The sequence below is a fragment of the Scomber japonicus genome, chromosome 21, assembly GCF_027409825.1.
Source record: "Scomber japonicus isolate fScoJap1 chromosome 21, fScoJap1.pri, whole genome shotgun sequence".
In the NCBI taxonomy this organism is placed as follows: Eukaryota; Metazoa; Chordata; class Actinopteri; order Scombriformes; family Scombridae; genus Scomber; species Scomber japonicus.
The window spans coordinates 27116347-27143832 of NC_070598.1; the positions used below are offsets into that span (position 1 = coordinate 27116347).

At 38.2% G+C, this 27486-nt stretch overlaps 1 protein-coding gene across 2 annotated transcripts in view; it reads left to right on the plus strand.

The window, feature by feature from the left end:
• rsu1 (Ras suppressor protein 1) overlaps positions 1 to 27486 on the plus strand; it is a 68560-nt gene that overhangs the window by 13520 nt on the left and 27554 nt on the right. For both annotated transcript variants that reach the window (XM_053342036.1, XM_053342037.1), the window contains exons 4-7: positions 9509 to 9629; positions 16421 to 16539; positions 20091 to 20173; positions 26487 to 26601. In XM_053342036.1, coding sequence (XP_053198011.1) covers positions 9509 to 9629; positions 16421 to 16539; positions 20091 to 20173; positions 26487 to 26601 — 438 coding nt within the window. The remainder of the gene's footprint in view (positions 1 to 9508; positions 9630 to 16420; positions 16540 to 20090; positions 20174 to 26486; positions 26602 to 27486) is intronic.

The following is a 27486-nucleotide window of genomic DNA, read 5'->3' on the forward strand; positions in this document are numbered from 1 at the left end:
CATAATATACCTGTGTAATTATAGCCTCACAGAGTTAATTATCAGTTCTGATTATTGAATTAGTTCTGACATCATACAAATGGCCCAGACAATAACTTTGCTTATTTAATTTGTGATTCAAATATGCTGAATGTTGAGTTGTACTTTGAAAATGCCTCATGTCAACATACCTTTGACATGTCAGGTCAAAGGTGTGATTACTATCTTTTGCAGCATGCATTGTCATGTCTGGGTCTTCCTCCATGAAAGGTGACTCATCACATGAACTTAATGCAGAGCTTTGTTCATAATAGCAGGCAGTCATAGATAAGTGGTCATCCTACTTGATGACCTTTGACCTCCTCGCAGTGGGTGCTGTAAATAGTTTAGGGCTTGTGTTCACAAACAGCTGATGTCTGTTTCTGCTATTCATTCAGTCTCTTATCCAGAGTCCTTACAATGGAATTGATGTAGTGTTAACAGTCTGTGGTTGTCGTCTAGTTTAATGTTCTGACAGTCAAGGAGTCCCACCAGGATCTAGTCATCCTCATTGGTCTTGTTGGTGCTGTTTCACAGCAGGTCATCTGCAGAATATGCTCATATACATACAACTTCTCATTATTGCATGACTGGTGCCTTACTTTTATGTGAAGTCACCTGTGCCAGCTCCATTGAGATAGTCAGAGTGTTTAATACTGCCAGAGTCTGTTATAGTCACAGTTTACTCATGTTGTAAATGTGGCAGCTCTAGTGCCTCTCTCAAACCCTGACCTAACCCTGTAACAAAAAGTATGTTTGTATTGAGTGGAGTGATGTAATTTAGTTTTTCACCAGAAGAGGTCACCAGAGACACATCAAGAAACTCACACTAACATGTCATGAAGCAACATTGAACAACTGCATAACCTATATGCAGTTCTATTTGTGTATTAATCATATGCCATTTTAATATTATAGATAGATAATAGAGAATGTGTAGACTAAATAATGTTTCATTGGAAAATATTTTTTTCAGTGTGATACATTTCAAAGAGCCTCTCCAGAAATGTTTCAAAATGAATTTTAAAAAAAAACAGCCTGGCTGTGAGTATTAATTTATGTCTGACAGTTAAAATATCTAAAACTTTGAACTACTGTTCTCCCTCATTGAAACTTTAACTTTAAGTTTCAGACTGGATCGTGATTGTCACATGTGGTGCTCATAGATGATCACAGAGAATTTTTAGCCTTTTAGAAAACTGAATGAAAAAACAGTCTTCTCTGCACATCGTTCTGTCCGGTGAAAAGAACAAGAAGCAAAACACATTTTTGAGTCTAGGGAGTATTTTAACTTATTTTTTCTCCCTTGCTTCTCCTATCCTTTGAGAAAGCAGAACTAGAGAAGTGGTTTAACCCCAGAGTTTTCCTGTTTGCCTCCTTTCTCTCCACTGTGGCATCAGAGCTGAAGTATTTTTTTCTTTATTGCAAACTGTAAACATCTGCTAATTAAATAACATATTTTCACTTGTTGTCAGTTTCATTCATTGTCAGTGGTCAGGGACATTTTCTTGTTAGTATAGACATTTTGACAAGACAGTGTAACAGTAATATTTCTAGTCATTATCCTGGGGTCAGTACTTATAAGAAACTTTGTGCTCAGAAAAATTGGTGTGTTATGTGTATTGTGTTGACTAGTAATGACAGAGAAGGGTCATTTAATTACTGAAGACAAAAAGACATGACACTGTCCATCAGTGTGATGTCTGGATGACTGAAAACATTTTGTTTTCTGTAAATTAAGTGTAAAAAACCTTAAAGGCCATCATGAGACCATGTGAAATGTTTTTTTTCCATCAAGTATAAGAGAGTATGTAAGAGATGCAGTTTTCCATCTGTACTTGCTGTAACATGTTCACCTTCTAGGTGTGTGTGTGTGTGCGTGCGTGTGCGTGTGTGTGTGTGTGTGTGTGTGTGTGTGTGTGTGTGTGTGTGTGTGTGTGTGTGTGTGTGTGTGTGTGTGTGTGTGTGTGTGTGTGTGTGTGTGTGTGTGTGTGTGTGTGTGTGTGTGCGCGCGCGAGAGAGAGAGAGAGAGACTGTGAGTGTGTCTGTGCTGTTTTCTAATCTGCTGCTGGAGATGGATAGATTACATACATCTCACTCTGCTGTGTTATTTATAGCCCAGATCAAACAGAATAAATGGGGATAACATAATTGCCGTAGTTACCCACCTGCAGGCCCTCTCAAAGAACACTCAGTTCCTTGTAAAGTAACTCTCAGATGTCCCACTCTGCCAGCAGCCTGTGAACGCAGCAGGAAATATCACTTTTAACTTTAGTGCAGTCTCTTACTCCACTCACTTTTAACCAATAAAATTTGGTGCTGCATTGTGTCTGACAGAATGGTGGTGATGTTTCTGCTGCTTGAAGGCAGTCAAGAGTTATAGTGTGGAAAGTCTGCCTCCACTGCCAGGTGCTAACATGTCTGCACTGTGGTCATCACACTTGTTGTAGGTGATCATTTCCCATCACACTCAGACACCAAATGTCACCTGTCATGTCTATGCAGGACTGTATTGGTTTTCCTCCTCAGACACAGCGATATACAAACCGATCATCCAGGAGCTCCTGTAGCACACTACAGAATTAAGGAGACCATATTGAAATCAATATCATACATTGTATGGAAGACCTTATAAATAGGGTGATTTGTCCATCTAGACAGGAGATTGTGAAGGTCTGTTAATTGAGCTCTGGCCAATGGTCCACAGAGAGGTCTGCTACATGAGATAGATTTCTAACATCTGTGAAGCGGTGGGACCTTTAAATCTAGAAGCTCCACAGAGACCATCTTTATGGACTCTTTGTATTGACTGTTGTATTGTAAGCCCTGGTACCCTGTGTCCCTGTTCCATCCCATATACTCATACTACATATACTCATACTACATAATATACTACATATACTCATACTACATAATATACTACATATACTACATGTACTCATTCTACATATACTGCATATACTCATACTACATAAACTACATATACTCATACTGCATATACTCATACTACATATACTACATATACTCATACTGCATATACTCATACTACATATACTACATATACTCATACTAAAACCAGGACTGTTGCTATCTTTACAGCTTTACAATTTGGATTTCCTAAGTTCATTTGCAACTCTGGTTTGGGGCCAGACATTATATTTTGAAATGATAAACATAATTTGATGAGCACAACAAATAATACTTATAATGATGTTAGGTATGCTCACAATGATACATGTCATTGGATGAAGTGATAACAATAACTTTAAATCAAAAAACGGTTGGACTTTTTTATTCGCTGTTGATTGAAGACTTGCAGTTTTGAAGAAATTTCAGTGCTAATATCAATAACTGACAATAGAAACAAATAATTGTATTATTACAAATTCTAAAATAGGAAGATGACTATTAATATATGCTTTTTATTTTACAAGTTTATTTTTCTACATCAGTGTTTAGAGAATTCACCATGCTTACAGTAGAGAAAACATGTATTTATTGTTATGCTTTTTGTCACAAATGTCAAAAATTAACTAATTAAATAGACTAATTAATATCAGACCTGTTCTCCTTATGGACGAGACTCTTACAATCACTTTTCCTACTGTTGAACTGAGTAATGGTTTAGAAGGGCTGCAGGTCTTAAGCGGTAAAGTGGCATCATTCACGCCTTGCTCTGTACTCCTCCTGGTGCTGCTGCTGTTGGTAGAGAGGATGAGCTACTGATCTCAACCTAAAGTCTGCAATAATTCAACTACTTTGAAATACTTAATGAATTAGACTCAGTCGTACAATTTTATATTTGTTTTGAGCTCATTTACTTTTCTATTAGCATAAGGAGCTCCGTATGGCTGTTGAATATATTGGCAGTGAATCATTTGAAAGCAGATATGATATAGGGCATTTTCCCTGTTTTTATTTAAGTGTGGTTTTTCAATGTGAGAGCATGATTTATTGATTTCATGTTTAGATTTTAACTCTGCCCTCACACTTAAATAGTTTTTTTTAAAATGAGTTGTGCTTCTGCTCAAGCTGTCTCCTTACACTCAGACTGCATTGTCTGCTCTCTGATTCCTTTTAAAATTTTCCTAACTAGTGGAATGCCAGGTTCAGTGTTGACCACTTTGAGCAGAAGCAGAGCAAATCTAAGTGCAAGCAGGAGTTGTTTGAGTGTGAGGGCATGGACTGAAGGAACAATGTACAAAATCTGAATGTGAAATCAACTAATTATGTATCCATAATGAAAGACTGCACTCTTGAATAAAGATAGGACAAACAATGAGCGGGATAAATAAATTGTTCTTCCCTTAGTGCTGGATTTTGTTGCACTTCTGACAGCAAGCAGTCACTGTCTATTCAACTAAAGTGAAACCTAAATTCTGGTTTATTCTCTAGGCTGTGGCCTCTCTCTCTCTCTCTCTGTCTGTCTGTGTGTGTGTGTGTGTGTGTGTGTGTGTGTGTGTGTGTGTGTGTGTGTGTACTTCAGTATTTACTGTAGTTAGCATGGGCTGTAGACCAGATATCCACTAGACACTTTGAGGAAATCAGTTATAAATGCATTTTATGATATGTTTTTTTAAATGTTTATTATCTTAATTCAACTTCACTCACCTATTCTGTGTTATGTGTTTTTAAACCCTGTCATTTATTGTCGGTATGTCAATTTATTGTAGATAACAGTCAGTCAAAATGGCTGGATTTGCCTGCTCATCAATTTTTTTACTTTAATTTCAGAATGTAGATTCTTGTTTGTTTTAACTCACTGACTCACTGATCACATGACTCCAGTTGAGGACACACCTGTATATGTACAGACATATAATGGTATTTTCTACATCATATAAGTTATGAATAAACAGAAGTCAGCGAGTTAATGATAGGACCATGAGAGCCTCTGCCTGTAATCTCCTCTCAGTATTAAGTGTTTAGTGTCTGGAGTGACTGATTTTTAGGCGAGGGGCACACTGGATGACAGTATGACAGACTTAAAACAGTTAAGCAGGTGACTGAAATTAATTACAAAATATTTCTTCCACCTTTTTGTCCTGAAGGTGCTATACCAAAGCTCTTCTATGTGTCCTATACAGTGCACAAATCATTGTATAATAAACTGCTCTCACCAAGGTAGTAATGACCTGCTTCTAAGCTGGAACTGAAGCCTCTACTCAGTCCTATTTCTGCTTGATCTTAGTGCTACATTTGAAGCAATACCACAAAATCCTGTTGCTCAGCCTCGAGCAGACCTGGGTATTATTAAAGCTGACGCAGCCCGCAGAGAAGTCCTATCTAGTCCTCAGGTTCAAAACTGTTTTAAAACAATTTAAAAGATGTGTTGCTGGTGACCTTTGTTTACATGTTTAAAATGTCAACTTAAAAGTATTTAAATGAGAATTAGTCAGAATTAGGATGATTGGTATATAGGTGCACATACAGGCAGTTTGCTTTGGTGTTGTGGTGCATAATAAACAAAAATAAGAAGATAAGAGAAAACCCAGATACCTCTTTAAAGTACTGCTACCATGTAGAGTAAAAATACATTCTAATTCTAAGCACACAGCAGAGGATTTTCTGTGTCATAGGCATTCATACTGACTGGAGATACTCTATTTAGTTTAGGCGAGTTGTGCAAAAGGCAGGACATAATGTAAAAAAGCTTTTCACAGTGGAGTGTTCAGACCCAGTTAAAACAATGTTGGCCTGCTGCCTTTTATTCAGCACCAGCCGAAAACTAGCGGCTGTGCATGGAACCATGGTCTTATTGTAAATTATGTATTTTAATTAATTGACATTTCTTTTTAGAAAACTGTTTCCACTTTGACTTGAAGGAGGGTTTTTTTTGTAAATTCTTGTCAAAAAAGCCAAATTACATTGACCATGATTCCATTTATAAAAGCAATTAAAAGGGGACATTATCCAAGGAGGGGAATACTTTTTTATAGACACTATAAGTTTATGTTCTGCTTATTCAACAGTTTGATACATTGCTCATACCATCTCCTGTACTGCTGGATTTGTTTGCACTTGATGCAATGAGCAGTTGTAACCCAGTTGTTTACTGTGAATTTGCCAGAGAAGTCACTGCTGCATTCACACTTGTGCTCAGTCACACACTTAATGGACTTTATACTAAGGAGCTGGCAGGGAAAAGTCTGCTGAGGTAGTTTCAGCTCTGTTGGATCCTTACTCAAGTCAAACTGAAGGGGAATGTACCAAGGGTTTTTTGTAGATAGATCAACATGAGGGTCATTTGCACTTTTTCTAATAAAGAAGAATAAGCTTTATTAGTCAGACTGAACCTAAATCACAGTGTACATTTCAATTCATTACTGTTTATACTTTTAAATCGTATTATTTTATTGAAAAGAGTAATTACTCTACAAAATTATATATTTTTCACTATTTTTTTTATTTATAAAATATAAATAACTTATATTGTGGACCAATATCATCATTTATACAAGTACAATAATGTGGAATACTTTGACTGGAAGCTGTTATTCCAGAAAAAACATTAAATAAAATGTATTTAAAAACCAACAACAAAACAAGAAACAGAGGTTGAATATACAATCATTGTTTGTTCCATTCTATGTTCCCATCGTAATTTGTAGTTATGTTACTAATATACAGTAACAGTATTGCTATTTTAACCAGATCCTTGTATTTTAGTTGGCTAGGTGAAGTCTATGCCCACAGCACTGCAGACTAGTGGAGCTGTTGAGCTCCAAGGTCCTCACCATGTTAGCCCCACTGTCTGTGCTCATGCAAGTCATGTTATCCACTTTCTGTGCTATGAGGTTCCCTGTGTGGTCTGGTGGGAAGTAGGTTGTTGGAAGACACACACTGCACAGCTTCCATGGTGGATGAAATCAATAGTTTGACTCAAATAAGGTTCTGAAGTACAGCCAGACCATATTTCAATAGTAAAACTGGAAATTGAATCTTGCAGCATTTGGATTACTGCCATGGAATGACCGTGTTGGGAAAAATATTTGCAGCTGGGTGGGCCTATCTCTTACCATAGATTAATCATAGAATTTTTTTTACACCCTCATTATGAAAATAATATCCATGGCAAGGAAAAAATGTCAGTTTGCTTCAGTTAAAAAAGTTTTGTATCTGTACAGATACCATTTAATTTAATGCATTGCTGATTTAAATAAAGGCACGAGAGGAACTGTGGCTGTATGAGCTGTGGTTACATACAGAGTAAAGCCACTAAAGACCAGCAAAATCATTGTTTGTTTAATTTGTTCTTTCAGATGGCTGAATGTCACCTAAGCACATTCAGATTTTATTAGTGTACCCTTAATAGTTAATTTCAATTTATGTTTAAGGGGGGGCGTAAAGTCAAGTTAATGCGTAGGAGTGGATACAACTGTCAATAATGTTAACGTAGCTCCTCTGGGATTAAAGATTAAAGTTATTTTTTCTGATTTAGACTATTTAGACAGTAACAGTACATTAGTTTAGGCTGTAAGGGTTATAACTGTTGATAGTTATTGTTGTTTTGTGGGTTATTGTTTGTTGGACGATTGAGCTAAACTAGCTAGCATATGCTAACTGTTGCTCAGAATGTGTGATTTAGTAGTGACAGTAGTTTGTAAATTTATAGGAAATAATACATTTTTTAAAATTTAACATTTAATTCATTGTAATATTTGGGTTCATCTATTGTTTTCTACAAAATATACTGGTCATAAGAATGGCAAATGGACTGTATTTAAACAGCGCTCTGCTGAAATTTTTGACCACTCAAAGTGCTTTTACACTACATGTCACATTCACCCATTCACACAAATTCACACACTGATGACAGGAGCTATTACACAGGGTGCCAACCTGCTCATCAGGAGGAGACTAAGCATTTAAACACATTCATCGACCGTTGGCACAACAATCAGGAGCAATTTGGGGTTAAATATCTTGCCCAAGGACACATCGATATGTGGACTGGAGGAGCCAAGAATCGAACTGCCAATCTTCCGATTGGTGTACAACTGAGCCACACCTGCTAATTGTGATTTATTAATTGTGATGATTTTTGATACCATTTTAGAATTAGTTAACTAAATTAGTTAATTAGTAATTTTTATACTTTATTTTATTGGCCTACTGTATGTTTATTATAATTCTGATAGTTACACCGTCACACCGGTGTATAACATACAGTCTATTTTTAGGGGGTGTCATGCTGGGAAAAACATTTAAAGACTGGTTTATTTGAATGCACCAGTAACTATTAATTTATAAACACATAAGTTTTATGTTCTAATTTTTCTCTATTTACTTTTATTAGAAACCCAATTAAAACACAAATATTATACCTGAAACAGTGTGTCACATTAATGGTTAATGGTCTGGTATATTAAGTCAGATTGGGTTCAGGTTAGGGTTTCAATTAAACCTTTTAAAAGAACAAAGTAGCTTTACATATTTAATACAGTGTGTACCTGTGTGCTTACTCGAGTTCCAAAAACTCTTCATAAGAGCTGTCACTGTGCGCAATTAGACTACTGCACCTGAGTCACACTTTTGCACATGGCGCTGTTTATAGGACGTTATAATTCATAAGTGTGGACACTCACAATGTTATCTTTACAGTTCTAGTTATCATTCTTAGTATGGACAGCCTTTACATACCTATAATCATATCCAGATCCAACCTCTTTCTGTATTTTACTGGTGAATAGGACACGCTGGTGTATAAGACACACCCCACTTTTAAATGAAAAAGTATTGCGTTAAATTAAATTATTGCATCTTATACACCGGTATTTACGGTAATTGACTTTAAATGGAATTATTTTGAGAGTATGTCATTATTTAGACATTCTATGATTTTTATTGATGTTATATATTGAACTTCGTACTAAACCAGATGAATTGGCAGTTACACACAGAGTAAAGCTACTGAAAAGCAGCAAAATCATTGATAGGAGTTGCTAAGTTTGGTCGTGTTGTACAAGTTTGTGTATTGATGAAAAAGTGTGAGGCAGACAAACGTGTATGCATGTATGTGCTGGAGCTGTTTCAAGTCATGCTACCACATGCACGTGGGATGTGGTAATTTAATGACCCCTCTCATCTTCCATACACACGCACACATAAGCACACAGGTCCAACTGATACAGTATCAGTATGCCCGGACCTCACCTCTCCACTACTCATCCTCGTGGCAGCATTCAGGTCAGGGCCTGGCTGGTGTACTCTTGTCTTTCTCCCTCTGCTTCCATCTCACCCTGCTTCCATTGATCAGCCTGATAATCCTATAAACTTCCTGCTTTTTGTTATCAGTCCATTGATCTGTGTCCGCCTCTCTGGCTGCAGACGATGAGGGAATAAATGTGTGGTTGGAGGTGAAGACACAAACTGCAATATGTGTACTGCTCACACGTCAACAAGGAGATGGGCCAACAACAGCAAGGCAGACACAGCAACTAATGGAGTTATAAGTCTGATATGTGTGTCATTATTCTGTGTTTTTCAGCGGTGCCTGCTAACATCTCTGAGCTGAAGAACCTTGAGGTTCTAAACATGTTCAATAACCAGATTGAGGAGCTGCCAACTCAAATCAGCAGTCTTCAGAAGCTCAAACACCTCAACCTTGGGTATGTCCGACTCTAAAAATTTTTTACACATATGCTCTACCCTTCCATTCTCATTCTCTGTAGATTTGTGCTGGAGCAGTACAGCAGATTGTTAACATGCCTTTTTTATTGTATTTGCTGCCCTGAGGCAAGGCCTGTCTACTATCTGATCATTCTCTTGTTCCCTCCAAGCACACACACACCACACACCACATACACATATACACACACACACACACACACACACACACACACACACTAGATTCTACTTTAGTCAGTAGATTCCTTATCTTCATCTCTGCAATCCCCCTCCACAGTGAAACACAAATCGCCCCCTTAGGCTGTCCCAGACTTTGAGTCTTTCTATTTGATTTGTTTCATTAGGCTATGTGTCAAAACAGCAACCAAGACTAAGAGCTTGATGAAAGGATGGTTGAACTATAGGTTTTATCATGACTAAGGCTGAAACGATTACTCGAATTATTCGAATAATTTGATTACAAAAAATGATCGAGGCAATTTTTCTACAATCGAAGCTTTGTTTAATTCATTTCACTTGTTTATATGACATGCTCTGCTTGTGTTTTACACAAATGGTTATTACTGACGCACATCGCTTCACAGTGTTACACATATGGTTCAACATTTTAAATGATTGTTTTGCCATGATTAGACAAACAACTTGAACAATCGTGAATTGTTTTATAATGTGATTTGTTATGCCATGAACATTTTTTGCATTGTAACTCCTCCTAGAGGTTCATTTGAATAATAATTTTGGGGTATGTTTCAAGTACTTATGTGGGTAATATCCTGCAAGTTTTGTGATGATCTGCCCAATGGTTGTTGACTTGGGTCTATTTATGTGCTGAGCCTTTTGAAGTTCATTGGTCAACATCTTAAAAATGAAAACAAATATGAACAAGCTTTATGCAACTCTTGATATGCTTAGTCCAATAATGATCCACAGAAAATTTGGTAACAAATCGACCTACAGTTTAGTAGGAAATGTCAAAAATGTGTTATAACTACATAGACACAAATGGACATGACTTATATGGACAGATTAATCTGGACCCACAGAATCCAGGGAAAAGAAGAATTTTGACCTGTGGCTCAAAAGTTATATGGCGGAATGTAAAGTTTGTTGTTACAGCGCCACCATCTGGCCAATTAAATGTATTTCTTTGGCAGCACTACCACACAATTACCAGTCAATGGGTAAAATCTGATGTCTCCAAGTTTTAGCATTTTGGGGTTGAACCCCTAATGATTTGGACGTCTGTTAATGCATTTGTGTTACACATTTCCGAGGGGAAGTTCAGTTGCTCACCTGCTGGCTAGAAATTCCTTATGTGTCTGTTTGGATATGAGTGTAGGCTCACACAGCCTGGGTGGCACTGACAGGAGGATTAGGAGGGGAGCCGTGGTGTGTATTGATCCACAGACAAACATAATCTGGACAGTGTAAGCCTCATACTGCTATTCAGCCTGTGCATTCACTTTTCATTGTCTGTTTATTTTTCTGTTGGCTCTGTGTGTATTTATCAAGTGTGTGTGTGTGTGTGTGTGTGTGTGTGTGTGTGTGTGTGTGTGTGTGTGTGTGTGTGTGTGTTATGGACATGCTTCTGTGTATTTGAATCTAGTAAGTGCTTAATCTCATTTGTCAAGCACACATGAAAGATTTGAAATAGAATAGTTGTCCCTATGACCTGTCAGTTGCTTACACACACACACACACACACACACACACACACACACACACACACACACACACACACACACACACACACACACACACACACACACACACACACACCATGGGTATACATGTGCGTAAATTCAGATGGCATCACTTCATTACTAAATCTTCCCAGCTTGCTTATCTGTCTGCCTATGCCTTTCAGATGTTCTCGAGGCTACTTATTTGATGACTGACGTGATGGCCAGTCCACAAGGACAAGCAGCAAACAAACCAATGAACTCTATTTGAGGGCATAAGCATTTCTACAATATCTGGCCCCTGTAGCATTAACAAACATGCCAAAGCCAAAGCATGTTAATGCAGGTCATCACCATCAGAGTCCCATAGCACCGAGTCTCCCAGCATGCAAAGATACTTATTGTGAATCATCTTCTAGTCATATCTGTGTTTACTGAGGTTTGCTCTACCCTGGTATTGTTCATGTTGTACCTGTCACTGTCACAACAGCAGAGAGATCCTTTTCAAAGATATAACAAGTTAAAAACTACTTGCACCATGGCAGAGGAGAATGAAGCTGTTTTGTCAGTTATCTAACCTGCTCAAAAAATTAATGGAACACTTAATCAATCAGTATAACACCAAGTCAGTTTAACTTCAGGGATAGCTATCTGTCCATTAAGGAAGCAAAAGTGATTGTGAATCATTTCAGCTGCTTTGGTCCTAATGAGAGTGACAACAGGTGCAATGGGAGAGGCAAAAGGAAGACAACCCCCAAGAAGGGAATGGTTTTATATGTGGTAGTCACAGACAATTGCTGTTTCCTTATCCTTCCTGACTGATTCTTCCCTAGTTTGATGTTCAGCTAGTGTCCTTGTCACTACTGGTAGCAAGAGGTGGTAGCTGCGGCCCAATCAGATTACGCAGGTAGTCCAGCTTGTTATTGTTCCATCTATCTGCCAAGGCACTATGGGCAGAAAATAGCAACTTGCTAAGACCTGGTGCAATGTGCAGTACAGTTTCAAGAGCATGGAAAAGCTACCAGGAGAGCGGCTTTTACATGAGGAGAGCGGGACAGGGCCGTAGAAGGGCATCAACCTAGCAGCAGGACCGGTATCTGCTCCTTTGTGTCAGGAGGAACAGTAGCACTGCCAGAGCCCTACAAAATGAGCCCCAGCATTCTACTGATGTGCATGTTTCTGACCAAACTGTCAAGATGCACAACCAATGTTAGTTAAGTTGATCTGAGTTTCTACCGCCAAACTCATCTGCATGAACCATATTCAGTACTGATGGTGTCATTTCCTCTGTTTGTATTATATGTGTTATGGTTGTCAAAAGGGTGAATATGTGTGAGGACAGTGATTGCGGCTACCTTTTATGTGAATTTTGAAAACTTAAGTTCAAGTTCAAGCACTTCAGCACTTTTTTGAGTAACTTTTTTGGAGGGAAGGGATATCAACTGTTAAAATCTAGTATTCGTCGAAGATGAATTCTTGCACCATTACTCTTGTAGTAGGCCCTCAAAATAGAGATGGAAATATGTTCACATTTAGATGCACTATCTTTAAAATATATTGAGTGAGTCAGGACCCTAATTTTGGCAGTAATGTCAATAAAGTAACTAAAGTAACTAGGTCAGCTTAAACAATATATCCAAAGCTAAAAGGGTCACACCGATTCTGAAAAACTGATGCATGTATCTGTAATGTATCTTTAGCTGTAGTAGTATCTGGATTACTGGACACTGGACTACAAACTTTACACTGGACTACTGAGAAAAAACAATCTCAAAGCTTCTTATTCGTCTTCTTTTATCATCATCATCATCATCATCATCATCATCATCATCATCATCATCATCATCATCATCATCATCATCATCATCATCATCATCATCATCATCATCATCATCATCATCATCATCATCATCATCATCATCATCATCATCATCATCATCATCATCATCATAGATCTTGGCTATGCAGTGTGGCATCTTGGATACCTTGCTGTGGAATCTAATACATCCTTGACTAGGGGAGGCTGGCTGTTTCCCGTCCACCACTCCATTTGAAAAATCAATTGGCAGCACTGCAGGACAAATCTCTGGACAATCCAGGTGAAGCTGGTGTAACAGACACAGCATCAGTACGGCTAAGAACAGAGTCACCTTTGACCCTCAGATGAGTAAATTGGACCAGGTTTGATATAGAGACTGATAGGGTCTCTCTCTTGGACAAACAAAGATCCATTAACATTCCATGGCGCAACCTAAAGTGACAAGAACTACATAAAAGTAACGAAAGACAGATTTTGGTGTCTCCTTCGGACGTCATAATTTATCGGAGAGACTTCTTCCATCAGATTAGAGTCACACAGACCACGGTCATAAACTAAAAGACACATTCCTGACTTTCCCCCCTCTGTGTCTCCTGAAACCACACAGAGCATGAAAGTGAGAAAATTAGTGTTAAGAACTTAAACAAGAACATCTTAGTAAATAGTATGGTTTCAACAATACCAATTACTTATATCAGTATCAATTATCTAAAGAAACCTCCATTGTAACAGCCATTACATTGACCACAGATAAATGTGTATTTGAAGAACTGTCATTGTAACTTTTCCTTTCATAAAAACAAATTTTGGTATGAAAATGTTTACTTAATGTGAGAAAGTGTTACATTGATGTTATGTTTACATTATGGTGATAATCAATTATCTATAATGGAATAAGTAGAATAACAATGTGTTATGTTTGATCATATTAATCCTTTTAAGGTTTTAATGAATGGCAGCTTGATGAATCAAGCTGATGTCGTATCAATGCCAGAATAATACATCCTGTGTTCTATGTAAATAGGTTATAGTATGCATTTTATAATCAGGATTAAATACTGAATGAATGATGATGATGAAAAGTTTCATGGTAAAAAGCTGGAAACGAGATCCTCAGAGTAGCTGTGATGAATCTGATTGGCTGATACACAAACCTTCCCCAGGGACAAAAACCAGCTGCACCCATCTGAAACCGGCTTTTGCCCATCTGAAATGGGCTTTGCGTTGTTTCAGGTTTTGCTTTGTCCATCTTTTCTTTTCTTCACCTCACACATTCTTAACTTAGTCACCTTATCTTCTTTTAATCTTCTTTTAATCTTTAGTTATTCTTTATCTACTGTAAGTCTTAAGTTTAGTAATATTGTAACTTTCACCAGCAACGTACAGAGAAAAGGCCCTTTATGTAAACACGTCATTAAGTCTTGCATTCAGCCTGTTTTTGACATTTTTGATGATTTTGACGTGTGGCCAATGCTGAGATCTCTCCACAAAGTTATTAAACAGTGAACTAGTTAAATTGGACTTTTCCTCCATCTTTCATCAACCTGAGAGAACTTTTTGGGCAGACAAACGTCTGTCTGTACACGTGGTTCTGAAGGACGGACAGCTGAGACCCTCCATCAATGAAAGTAGGATCCAAATATTGCTTTAATCAAGGGTTGATGTCAGATCGAGTAATTCAAATTTTCTTTAAAAGTAAAACTTACAAGTTTTCTTAGTTTCCACATAATTACATATCCTTCATTTAAATTCATCATTCACCATCATCTTTCATTCATGTCGCTATATCGAGTCATCTCTTGAATTCATATTGCATTGTATCATCACATTTATTTATCCATCATTTACTAGTAGTGTGTAGTTAATAAAATCCATAAAACTCAATCAATGGTGTATGTCTATTGTTTGAAGTGATACAGGGGATCTATTGAACCGTAGAGTCATGAACTTTAGATATTTGACTGATCAGAAATGTATTTATTTATTAGATGGCAATCTGAACTGCTGTAAGTTGACTTTGCTTAACTTTTTAATGTTGTCCATACCTTCTAAACTGGTCAGATTTTCATATCCAGCCCCCCTCCTGTCTCTCATTGCAGCACTGAGCACTTCAGCAGGCTGTTGAATATTCAAACTTGCTTGTCCTTTAACTGTGCCAAGTACCACATGGGTTACATTTACAACTTTAGTCTTTTCTGGAACCATGTCAAGCTTTTTGCTAAAGACGCACCCCCAGCAGTCCTCTGTTCTAACAAACAGCATAATGTATTGTATTCACCACATGTGTGTCCCCTCTGTTGCTGGCAGTAAACATCATCAAAACCACTATTTAGTGGTGGCCAGTTCTGCCTGTACATCTCAGCTCGCTAGCTGCACCCATTTGTGTTTAAAACACACACTTTCACCCACAGCCTCTAGTATTCCTGTCAAGATTACTGGAAAAATCCTAAAAACATCCTAAGCATTCTGTATTATCAGAATCAATATTAACCCAGTCTCAACATATCACAGCTACATTGGTCCACAGTGTAAAACGTAGCTATCTCACTATTTGGGCTCATAAATTGTGAGATGGTGGTGAGATGTTTTTTCTGCTCTATTCTTTTCTATAGGACTGTGTTCATGTCACGTGACATTCAAGTTTTTGTCCGTGAAAACAAACGAAATGTCTGCCATTCATTTAATTCTCAGTGTAAAATGTATTATTTTAAGATCATTTCTGCATTAAAATGTGTTTTGATGACATCTCTAGTGAGAAATATGCATTTTGTTTTCACAATCTCTGTTCAGTGAATGTATATATGTATATCTTAAAATATTACATTTTAGACTGCAAACGAATGACCTTTACTGGCTCACACTACTGGAATCATACACTGATTCCACTATACCTTACAAACTTCCTAAAATACTGTCATGTTGTTATGCGACCACAGTACAAACTAGTTTATTTTATTATTTTTTTTAAGTATATTTTTTGGGGCTTTGCCTTTTAATGTACAGGTTCAGTAGAGAGAGACAGGAAACTGGAGACAGAGAGGGGGGAATGACACGCAGGATAGGACCACTCAGTGCGGGATTCGAACCGGGGTCGCCTGCAGCGAGGACTGAGCTAAACACCGCCCCACAAACTAGTTTATTTAAATGAATGATCAGTTGGGTTTCACTATTCATTTCAATTAATTGGTCACCAAACTGAAAGGAATTTGATTTAAGAAAATGCAACTGTCTAATGTATGTTTTTTTTTAATGTGTGTGATTATGTGCACAGCATGAACCGTCTGAGCACCTTGCCCAGAGGATTTGGTTCATTGCCAGCTCTTGAAGTATTGGACCTCACCTACAACAATCTCAACCACAGCTCCCTTCCTGGAAACTTCTTTTACCTCAGTAAGTGCATTCACTTTCACTTTCTCTCTCTCTCTCTCTCTCTCTCTCTCTCTCTCTCTCTCTCTCTCTCTCTCTCTCTCTCTCTCTCTCTCTCTCTCTCTCTCTCTCTCTCTCTCTCTCTCTCTCTCTCTCTCTCTCTCTCTCTCTCTCTCTCTCTCTCTCTCTCTCTCTCTCTCTCTCTCTCTTTCTTTCTCTCTCTCTCACTCACTCACTCACTCACTCACTCTCTCACACACACACACACACACAAGCACTCCAGATACCACACACTTGCAGTAGTGCAACCATTGATGCCAACTTGGTAAATAATTCAGACTACACCAGCAACTTTCTTTTAGCATGCATTTTCTCTGTCACACACTCGGTCACAATATGCAGTAATTTGAGTTGAATGATACAGGAAGCGGCAAAATGTTGCCCCACCATACCTCACCTGGCTGAGGAGAGTGTTTCTTTTTAAGAGATGGCCTCACAAGCATAATCTGTGCCATCACAAGAAGTTTGGAGCCAATCCTGGTCTAATATTCAATTTACACAAGTGTGATGGCGCTGTACACAAGCTGCTGGCAGGGCCCCCTCCCCCGCACAGCGCATGCTCTCACTCACTTAAACAGGTACGAGCCTTCACGTGCGTGCAGCGTGCACGGCAGGTTCCTCTGTGGGGAGGGGCTTAGAAGGCAGGACTGCAGCAGCAGAGAGGGAGAAGGAGGGACCTGGAGGCTGTACTCGTTCAAAGTTTCTGGCTAAGTCTCATAACTACAGACTGCAGCTTTAACAGTGAAGTAGGAGACAATCTTTTGAAATGAAATACATAAACATATTCATAGACTCTAGAATATTTAATGAGGGAGAAGAAGTAGATGCCTTTTTAAGGATTTTAACATTCTTTTGCTTATTTTGTGGAAAAACTCAATCACACACATAATATTGTTTCAAGCAGAGAGATTTTTATAAGCCTTAATACATGTGTGGAGGGGCTTTAACAGCTTTAAGAGCTGGTTGCAGAGGTGATGTTGCTGTGATGTAATGTAGATGTGTTTGTGTTGTTAGTTCAGATGTGAAGTACAGAATAAACAACGCACCTTTGTGCTTTCGAGAGAAGTAGGTCTTTTATGGGAGGATCAGTGAAGATCTAAAGGTAATTAATATTCTGTGGGGGGTTTTCAACGCAGACTGGTAAAAAAGTGAAGATGAATACTGACCTCCATCAGAGCTGTTGACACATTTTTTAATTTAAAATCTAAACTCCATTTCCTCTGGAGAGTTCTGTCTGTCTTATCAAGTTTAGAATGACGGTTTTCAGTTTTACTGCTTAAATGCACTGTCCCATGACATACGCAGCAGTAACATTACTTGGCCTGGAAACATTTTCAGATACCAAAAACTGATTCTCTAATCCTTAAAGTAAATTCTTCTAGAATTTAAGTGAAATATATGGACTGTACTGTACTACATACATATATATATATATATATATATATATATATATATATAGTTGAGGTATACCTATGATGAAAATTACAGGCCTCATCTTTTTAAGTGGGAGAACTTGCACAATTGGTGGCTGACTTAATACTTTTTTGCCCCACTTTATGTCAGTGTTAATGTGATGGCTCCTCAGTCCATGACTGATCTGAACACACTCAGTTTTTCCACACTGTTACCAAGACACTCAGATTTACCATTAAAGGTCACCTTTTGCCTAAAACAAATTAGCATAAGGTACTATGAGAGGAGATTTCTTCTTCTCTGGTGCAGCATTGATGAGCAGACTTAATGAACTTAATTAACAGTGTGATGTTCGGCACACTTAGCTGGGTCTCCAACACAATTCACCACATAACTCTGGCATCATATAATATATTTAAAATATAAAGTATATAAAATATATTTAAAATATATGTATATATATATATATATATATATATATATATATATATATATATATATATATATATATATATATTTTAAATATATATATATATATATATATATATATATATATATATATATATATATATTTTAAATATATATATATATATATATATATATATATATATATATATATATTTTAAATATATATATATATATATTTTAAATATATTTTAAGTTGTTTGTTTTTATGGTATGTCTGTCTGTCTTTTAATGTGATGACTACGGGTGGAAATTAGCCTTGAGCTAAACCCGGTATATTTACAAGACGTCATTGCACTAATTGTACATTAATATGCATTGTCCTCGGCAAATAAACGATAAAATAAAATACATTTTTTTAAAAATCGTCCAAGAAGAACCCCTTTACTCAAAGAGCGGCACATCAAAGCCAGACTGAGATTAGCCGTGAACATTTGAAAGGTAAAGATGAGTTTTGGAAGTCTGTGCTTTGGTCTGATGAGACTAAACTGGAATTGTTTGAGCACATGGATGTTGCTTATGTTTGGCCTTGGCCAGGGAGAGGCCTTGAACCCAAAGAACACAGTTCCCTTACTCATGCTGTGACGGTGTTTTGCAGCCTCAGGCACAGGGAGCCTTGTTCGGGTGCATGGCATCACGCAGACTATTGACTATTAATGGCCAGGGGGCTAATAATTTTGGATTTCTCATTTTTTCCTTTTTTTGTTTCAACTCATTAAATCAATAAAATATCCTAATCAAACTTGTCAACTTTTGTCTTTGTAGTGTAATTGTTTCCAAAATAACAAACACATGTTGTTAATGGCCATTTCCATGGAGAAATCAAGACTTTTGTCTAATTTCATAAGGGGGGCTAATAATTTTGGTCACAGCTGTATTTTTAAGCTTGCTGCTAGCTAGCTTATCTCCTCATGTCCTGAAAAAATCGTGTGATGTGCAACCCCACCATGATTATCTGTCCATCATAAATCACCTATAGTATGCGCCTTATTGACAGGATTTTTACATAGACTGTCATTAGACAGTTGTGAGATGTGGACATTGGACAGGGTTTTAAAAAGATTTTAAAAGTCTTGTAGTGTAAACTTGGCTTAACTCAACCAGCATGCTCTCAGTGCCCTCCACTCCACCAAGATGTTTTCTGTTTTAAACTCTTAATTATGATGTTTTGGAAAAAACTCCTCTGCCCACTAGTCAGAGGGGGACAAATAAGCACCAAAGTCAGTGTGAACAGAGGTGACAATCAGGGTGGTGGAGGTAGGAAGAAGAGGAACTAGGCCTCGGCTACATTAGTCATGTACAGTGTAATATTGATTTCACATTAAAAGATGAATAGGACTTCATAGTAGAAGCAGCTTTTTGACCACATATTATTTCAGTCATCTCCTTTGTGTAAAATACTCACACACACAGAATGGGTTGACATATTTTTTCACTGTTACCAAAGCTGTCTCAATGTCACTGTTATCTTGCTAGACAAGAATAAGTAAATCTTTGTTAGACTGCTCTGTGTGGATTGACAGTATGTGAGGAAGTCTTATTATTAAGCTTTGACTGGTGTTATTGATAAGATTCCAGTCTGGCTAGAACCTTCTCAGACGCACACATTTAGATTAACAGAAATGCTTATTTTTCAGCCACTCTTCGTGCTCTCTATCTGAGTGACAATGACTTTGAGTCCCTGCCTGCTGATATCGGGAAGCTGACCAAACTACAAATAGTAAGTAAATGTCAATGCAATGTACACAATGAGCCAAGTCAGTTGGAAATCCAATTAGTTACATGTGCTGCCAAGCTCAAAAAATCAATAGCATAGCATGAAGACTGACATTCACAGTACTAACAGATTCAACATTATAGACTCTTTAGTCTTTTTTGGCACTTATACAGCCCCATAGGTTCAAACTCATCTTCACATTATGATACTTAAACTCAGCAAAACACTCAACTCCACTCCACAACAAAATGTTTATGAATACAAATTAATTGAGGTCCTGGATATATTGTTACATCGCAGTGTCCAAGGACATGTACATACAGTGGGGTCCAATAGTCAGAGACCACTTTCCTGTTCAAATGAATGGGAAAGTGTTACTTACCATAAGCTTTACAGTTTCTGACATACTGGGCCAACAAAATTATAATAACAGTTTAAATAAAAGTTAAATAATAAAAGTTTGCAAGCTGCTATAGTAAAAGCCTTACAGTACCTCATCTTAGCAAGAAAGTTTGCTCATTATATCTGGAATATATTGACGGGTGAGTGGAGAAATATTACAAAGATGCAGATGCTTCCACACAGGTGCACTGCATGGTACAGTTAAGCAATTAACATCCAATGATGCTCAATGGCAGTTGATTCTAAAGACGGCAAGAGGAAAAAATATGTGACTGTGAAAGAGGGTTCATTGTTGGGGTACGGATGGTAGGATCTTCAGTTACAAAGACAATTGGGAAAATGGAAAATCAAACAAATTTTAGGGCATTTCCAATTGTTGGTGCTTGATCTTTGGAATAAGTGACAGCTGTACTACTCATACACCTGTACCTGGTTAGAGTACTTTTTTTTTCTGCAAAGGTTTCAGTGTATGTTGATGTTTGCCAAGAGGGATTCCACCAGGGGTTATGGATCCTATGAAAAGATATCACATTGAGCCCCACTACCACAGGCCACGCCAACCCTGTGCAAATGCCGTAACCACAACTCCAGAACCTAAAGATCACATTCAGATTCCCTTATTGTCATTTTAATGATCCACATAAAAACAAATTAAAAACAGTGAGGCATCAATAATTTTTTTTTTCTGATGGATCCCCTGGAACTTGGTGCTGTGAACCCTCTCCACCTCTGAGCTGCTGATGGTCAGTGGGAGATAGTACCAGTTACCAGTCCTCCTAAAGTCATCTACCATCTCCTTTGTCTTATGGTTGAGGGCAAGGTTGCGATTTATGCACCAGGCTGTGAACTGCTCCAGCCCTTTTTAGGCCGACTCCTTGTTGTTGGTGATGGGGCAGACGACTGTGGTGTCATGCATCAGCAGCGTAAACAGTAATGGGCTCAGTACACACCATGGTGGTGATCCTGTGCTTACTGTGGTTGTTTTAGATGATCTGATCATACGTTCATGATCCATCTGCACATAACAGGATCCTCACCCAGCAACAACTTTTGAATGAGCTGTTGTGGCAATATTGTGTTAAAAGCCGAGGTGAAGTCAATTAGCAGGATCCTGGCATGGTGTTCTTATTTTCCATATGAGTCAGAGTGAAGTGAAGCAGGGTGGAGATGGCATCCTCTGTAGAAAGCTCTATAAGCAAACTACAATGGGTCCAGATTGGTTGGGAGGCATGACTTGATGTGATTCATGACAAACCGCTCAAAGCATTTCATGGCGATGAGGGTCAAGGCTACAGGACGGTAGTCATTCATGGAGGATGGATTTGGAGTCTTGAGCAGAGGTATTATTGTGGCACATTTTAAACAGTTAGGCACTCTGGCTTGGCTGAGCGAGATATTGAATATGTCTGTAAAGACGTCCTTCAGCTGTTCTGCACAGATGTTGGAGAAGACTCTCTTCACGCTGTCAGAAGTTAGCTGCAGTGCCTAGTTGGTATGAGGTACTTGAGGCAGTGCCCACCTTTGTGCCACTCTGTTGTGTGTAACCTCAAACCGGATAGAAAAAAGTGTTTAGGTTATATGTAGGGAGGGGTTATTGTCCATTGCCTGTACAGTGGGCTTGTAGCCTGTAGCTGTCTGGAATCCCTCCCATAAGCGCCTTTTATCCTTGGTGTCAGTGAAATGACTGGACAAAGTTTTCCCATACACTCTTTTAGCCTCTCTAATTCCTATTTTTATGTTGTTCCTTGCTATGCTTCAGTGTCGTACGATCTGAATGTGGCATCACAAGCGAACCTCCCCAGTTAGCCAAGGCTTATTGGTGGGACACAGCTTTACAGATTTTATAACAGTCACATCATCAATGCATTTATTTACAAATCCCAACACAGTCTCCGTATATTCCTCTGGATATATACAGCCCTGTGTAAAGATGGAATAGCCTCTTGTGGCCACACTCTAATGTCCTTCCCTACTGCTGGCTCTTGTCTCACTATGGGCCAGTATGCAGGCTTCAGCAAGATAGTTACGTGGTCAGAGCTGGTGATGTAAAGGGTCTGTAGTGTATGCATTCTTGATGTTTGTATATAAATGATCCAGTGTATTATTCCCTCTTGCTAGTGGAAATGAGGTATAACAGACTTAAGGTTAGCCTTATTAGACTAGACTATCACAGTTATGCAAATGACACGCAGATATACCTGGCACTGTCTCCAGATGACTACAGTCCAATACAGTCATTGTGTCACTGTTCAGAGCAAGTAACAAATTGGATGAAAATTTCCTTCAATTAAATCAGGACAAAACTGAGGTCATTGTTTTTGGCAATAAAGAGAAGAGGATTGCTGTTAGTAAACATCTGGAGTCACTCTCTCTAAAAACTAAGTCCGAAACCTTGGCGTGCTGATAGACTCAGATTTGACTTTCAGCAGTCACATCAAATCAATCACCAAAACAGCCTTCTATCAGCTTAAGAACATATCCAGAGTGAAGGGTTTTATGTCTCAAACAGACCAGGAGAAGTTGATTCATGCTTTCATCTCAAGTAGACTTGACTACTGTAACGGTCTTCTGACTGGACTCCCACAAAAAAGCATTAAACAGCTGCAGCTCATTCAGAACGCTGGCTCCCAGTCAGTTCTAAAGTCTTTACACTGGCTCCCAGTCAGTTCTAAAGTCTTTACACTGGCTCCCAGTCAGTTCTAAAGTCTTTACACTGGCTCCCAGTCAGCTATAGAATAGATTTTAAAGTTCTGCTACTCATCTACAAATCACTGAATGGTTTAGGTCCAGAATACATAAATGACATGTTAGTAGAATATAAACCCAGTAGAGCTCTGAGATCTACTGACTCAGGTCAGATAGTTGAGCCCAGAGTTCAAACTAAACATGGTGAAGCAGCTTTTAGCTGTTATGCTGCACACAACTGGAACAAACTACCAGCAGAACTGAAATCAGCCCCAACTGTGAACACTTTTAAATCCAGGTTAAAAACATTTCTCTTCTCCTGTGCTTATGATTGAGCTCTTTTAAAGCACTTTACATTTTAATCTTTCTTTTGCACTCTATGTCCTTTTAATGATTTTAAAGCAAATCTCTCTATTTTTCTGTACGTTGTTTTTCTCAAATTGCATGTTTTTCTGTTTTATGTAAAGCACATTGAGTTGCCATTGTGTATGAAATGCACTATATAAATAAAACTGCATTGCCTTGCCTTATTAAAGTCCTCAGCAATGATATAAAATGCATAAGGATGGGCTGTCTGTAGCTGACTGAGAGTGCTGTAATGTTCTCCCATTGCCCGCTTTACATTTGCATTCGGGGAAACTTACACTGCACTAATGATGATTGCTGTCAGTTTGCATGGTAAATAAAAAGGTCAGGCCTCCTCCTCAGAGATTACCCAACGTTGACTCACAATGGCCGGTTTGCTTGGGTTAGCCCTTAGCCTGGCGTTGACGCCTTCTCGCATGCCTCACGTGTCCTGCCGCAGCGTAGACAGTGCTATTTCCTCGCTCTAGGCGAGTCTAGGGTCACCTTTGTGCAGCCTCGGCGTAGCAGTCTGCTTAGCAGTTTGCTAAGCTGATTTTTGCCCATTTGTTTTACAGGGAAAGAACAAAACTACATGTGGCACTGACAAAAACCTTCACTAATGTCAGCAGAGGCTGCTGCAAGCTTTGGTCATGCCGCCATGTTGACTCATTCGAAGCTTTAAATAACTCCAATACTTAGTCCAATACTCACTGTACAATATTTACTGATAGTGAGCTGTGAAAATATAACATTATGCACATCATATATGCCATCAACCTTTCAGGGACTACAGGTGAAAATTAGGCTCTATGGCTAAATCTGACATTTTTACATAATAAACCCAAATATTCATGTTTATTAAAATGCATCGTCCCTTCTTAAAATTAAATAATACAATTTTTAAATCAAATAAACAAACATGCATGCAACATTGTAATGTGATATTCTATTCTATCTTTTCACAACAGTATTAGTGACATCAAGGTAAGCTATTAAGGGACTTGACCCCAAGATGCACCGAACATTTAACGTAGAGAGTGGATTGCCAATGAGCAGAGTACATCAATAAAAAATCTGCTAGATGAAAATGTAATATGTTTGGTGCCCTAGGATTTTGGTGGCACACACTGCTCATAACTAGATGAAGATGAACACAGACACACAAATTAGAGATAGGCAAATCAATAAAAAGCAAATCTCTTACTTTATTCAAAACATTTATTAACAGTTTATTGTAATATGAGCAATTAATTAAAAAAAGATTAATGTCAACATATTTATATGATAAAAGCAACACTCCTGCACATCACAAGGTCTATAAGTAAAGACAAATGAACACCAGTTAAACCAAAACATTTTTTTTAAAGATTTTATTGGCATAGACGCCTTTATTCATCAGTAGATCGACAGGAAACATGGGAGAGAGAGGGGGGGTGACATGCAGCAAAGGACCTCCGTTCGGGATTCGAACCGGGGTCGGCTGCGTATATGGCATGCGCTCTAACCACTCGCCCACCTGCGCGCCAAACCAAAACTATTTTGATAAAATGAACAGCAAGGAACAATCAATATCAGAGTGCAAAATATTCAAAAATATTAAAATTTGAGAGGCTAAGAAAGAAAGCAACTTGTACAAAACAAGGTCTATAAGTAAAGACAATGACAAATGAATATGAACACCAATACAATACGTCTACATAACCATGGCAACACCCTGCACCCAGAGCCCTATAGACCTCTGGTTGCAACTGTTAACTGCGAAACAACTAGTTTCAGTGCCAGAGCTTCATTCATCTGTCATATCATGATATCTGGACCACTGGCGTAACATCATGGTGATAGGTCCCGGAGCAAATTTTTTTTTTGTGCCCCCGCCCTAAACACAAGCACACACATACATACACGCTTGGATACACGCACAGCCACTCGAGAGAACTGCTATTGTCACCATGTAGGCTAAAAAGGCGGAAAAAAGTCTCAGTTTACCGACCCGGTCGGGACATATGGGAGACTGAGTGCACCGTGTGCAAAGCTGGTACATATGTGTCTGTGTCCAATAAAGGTGCCGGGGACTTCACAGCTGATATGGACACAGAGAAACATAAAAAGGCAGTGCGAGGTGACAGTAGTTCAGCAAAGTTGACTGAGTTTTCTAATACAGAAGAGGTATTATTTATTTATTTATTTATTTATTTGTCCACTAAGACTTGAAAAGAGAGCTATTATTTACAAGTTGATTTTTCTAACACAGAAGAGACATTATTTCTATCATTATTTTATTCCAGAGATTTTACACTTATTTTACATTTTTATATATATTACAATTGAGGCATAATAAAGAAAGTTCAGTAACCTCTGAGAAGCCTATCTGAATTTCAGTCTTTGAGAGATATTATTTTGTAATATAACAAAATATTCTATCCATACATATAAACTTTAAATATATTTAAATTATAAGGAATCTTTGAGTAAACTGCGAGTATCATTTAAGTAGGCTATCTCGTGGCCGGGCGAGTGTCCTCTGTTTTGGAAATCAAAATATGGTCACCCTACTCAAATATAGGGACATTCATTTATATGTTAAAGTCCAACACTGCAGTTTGTGGAGCAGGCAACACAGAAAGTCATGTGGCCACCCCTAGCGGTAGTGGCCCTAAACAACCACATAGACTGTCCCGTTCATGGATCAGATAGATTATGGTCATGTACTTGAGGAACAGCTAAGATTGTCTAAAAACACCTGGAACATTTTAGTCCAGACTAAATTTGCTGAAAGTCTTTGTGCCTCAAACAAATTAATGATGGAGTTGTTTCTATTTAATGTAAATGTAAAGTGTAAGTGTGTGTTAAATTTGTGTATCCCTCTGTTTTTTCTCCTGTCCAGTTGAGTCTGAGGGATAATGATCTGACCTCGCTGCCTAAGGAGATTGGGGAGTTGGCTCAACTCAAAGAGCTTCACATCCAGGGCAACAGACTGACTGTCCTGCCCCCTGAGCTTGGTACAACACACACACACACACACACACACACACACACACACACACACACACACACACGTCTGTATAGCTATCTTAATGAGGACCTAACCTTACTCTAACCTTAACCAACACAACTAAAAGCCTAACCCTAACTGAACCTGAACCCAATTCTAAACTTCTTTGAAGCCTGAAACTTGGTGGCAGCACGTTGGCTCAGTGATAAGCACTGTGGCCTCACAGCAAGAAGGTCTTGGGTTCGATAACCTGCTCGGGAAGGGCCTCTAAGTGTGGAGTTTGCATGTTCTCCCTGTACATCAGCAAAGCTTGCTGAATTCCTGTCTTGATAGGTAACAGAAAAGGAATGATGAATACGTTAAATAATAGGAAGCACTCATCTGGTCCTTCATGTTAATCAAATTTAGCGTCCATTGTTTGTTAGCCACAGCCTGTACTACAACTGGGGGGATAATGCTTTTAACACATTGAATTTTGCTTTTTAAATACCAGGTGTCTGGCATGAAAAACATTTTAATCAATGATTTTATTGTCAAGCACAACCTTGATTTTATGTTTTTAACATGGTTTGACCGCGATAACCGCGCAGTTGTTCTTATCAAGTCAACCCCTTTTAATTGCATGGCCTCAGATCTATAAATTGTCAATATGTCCCTTTTCTCAGGTGTTTTTCTACAGGCCATGAGAACAAATATTTTTTGATCTCTTTTTTTTAATTATTTTGACTACACCACAGCACTGAGACTGCTCTTGTTAAGGTCTTCAATTACATACATTTAAACTTATTAGCATTATTAATGGATTTCAGTTCCCCATGGCTCAATTCTGGGGCCTTTTCTGTTCAACATCTACATGCTCCCAGTAGCTCAGATTATTGAAAACAATACATTT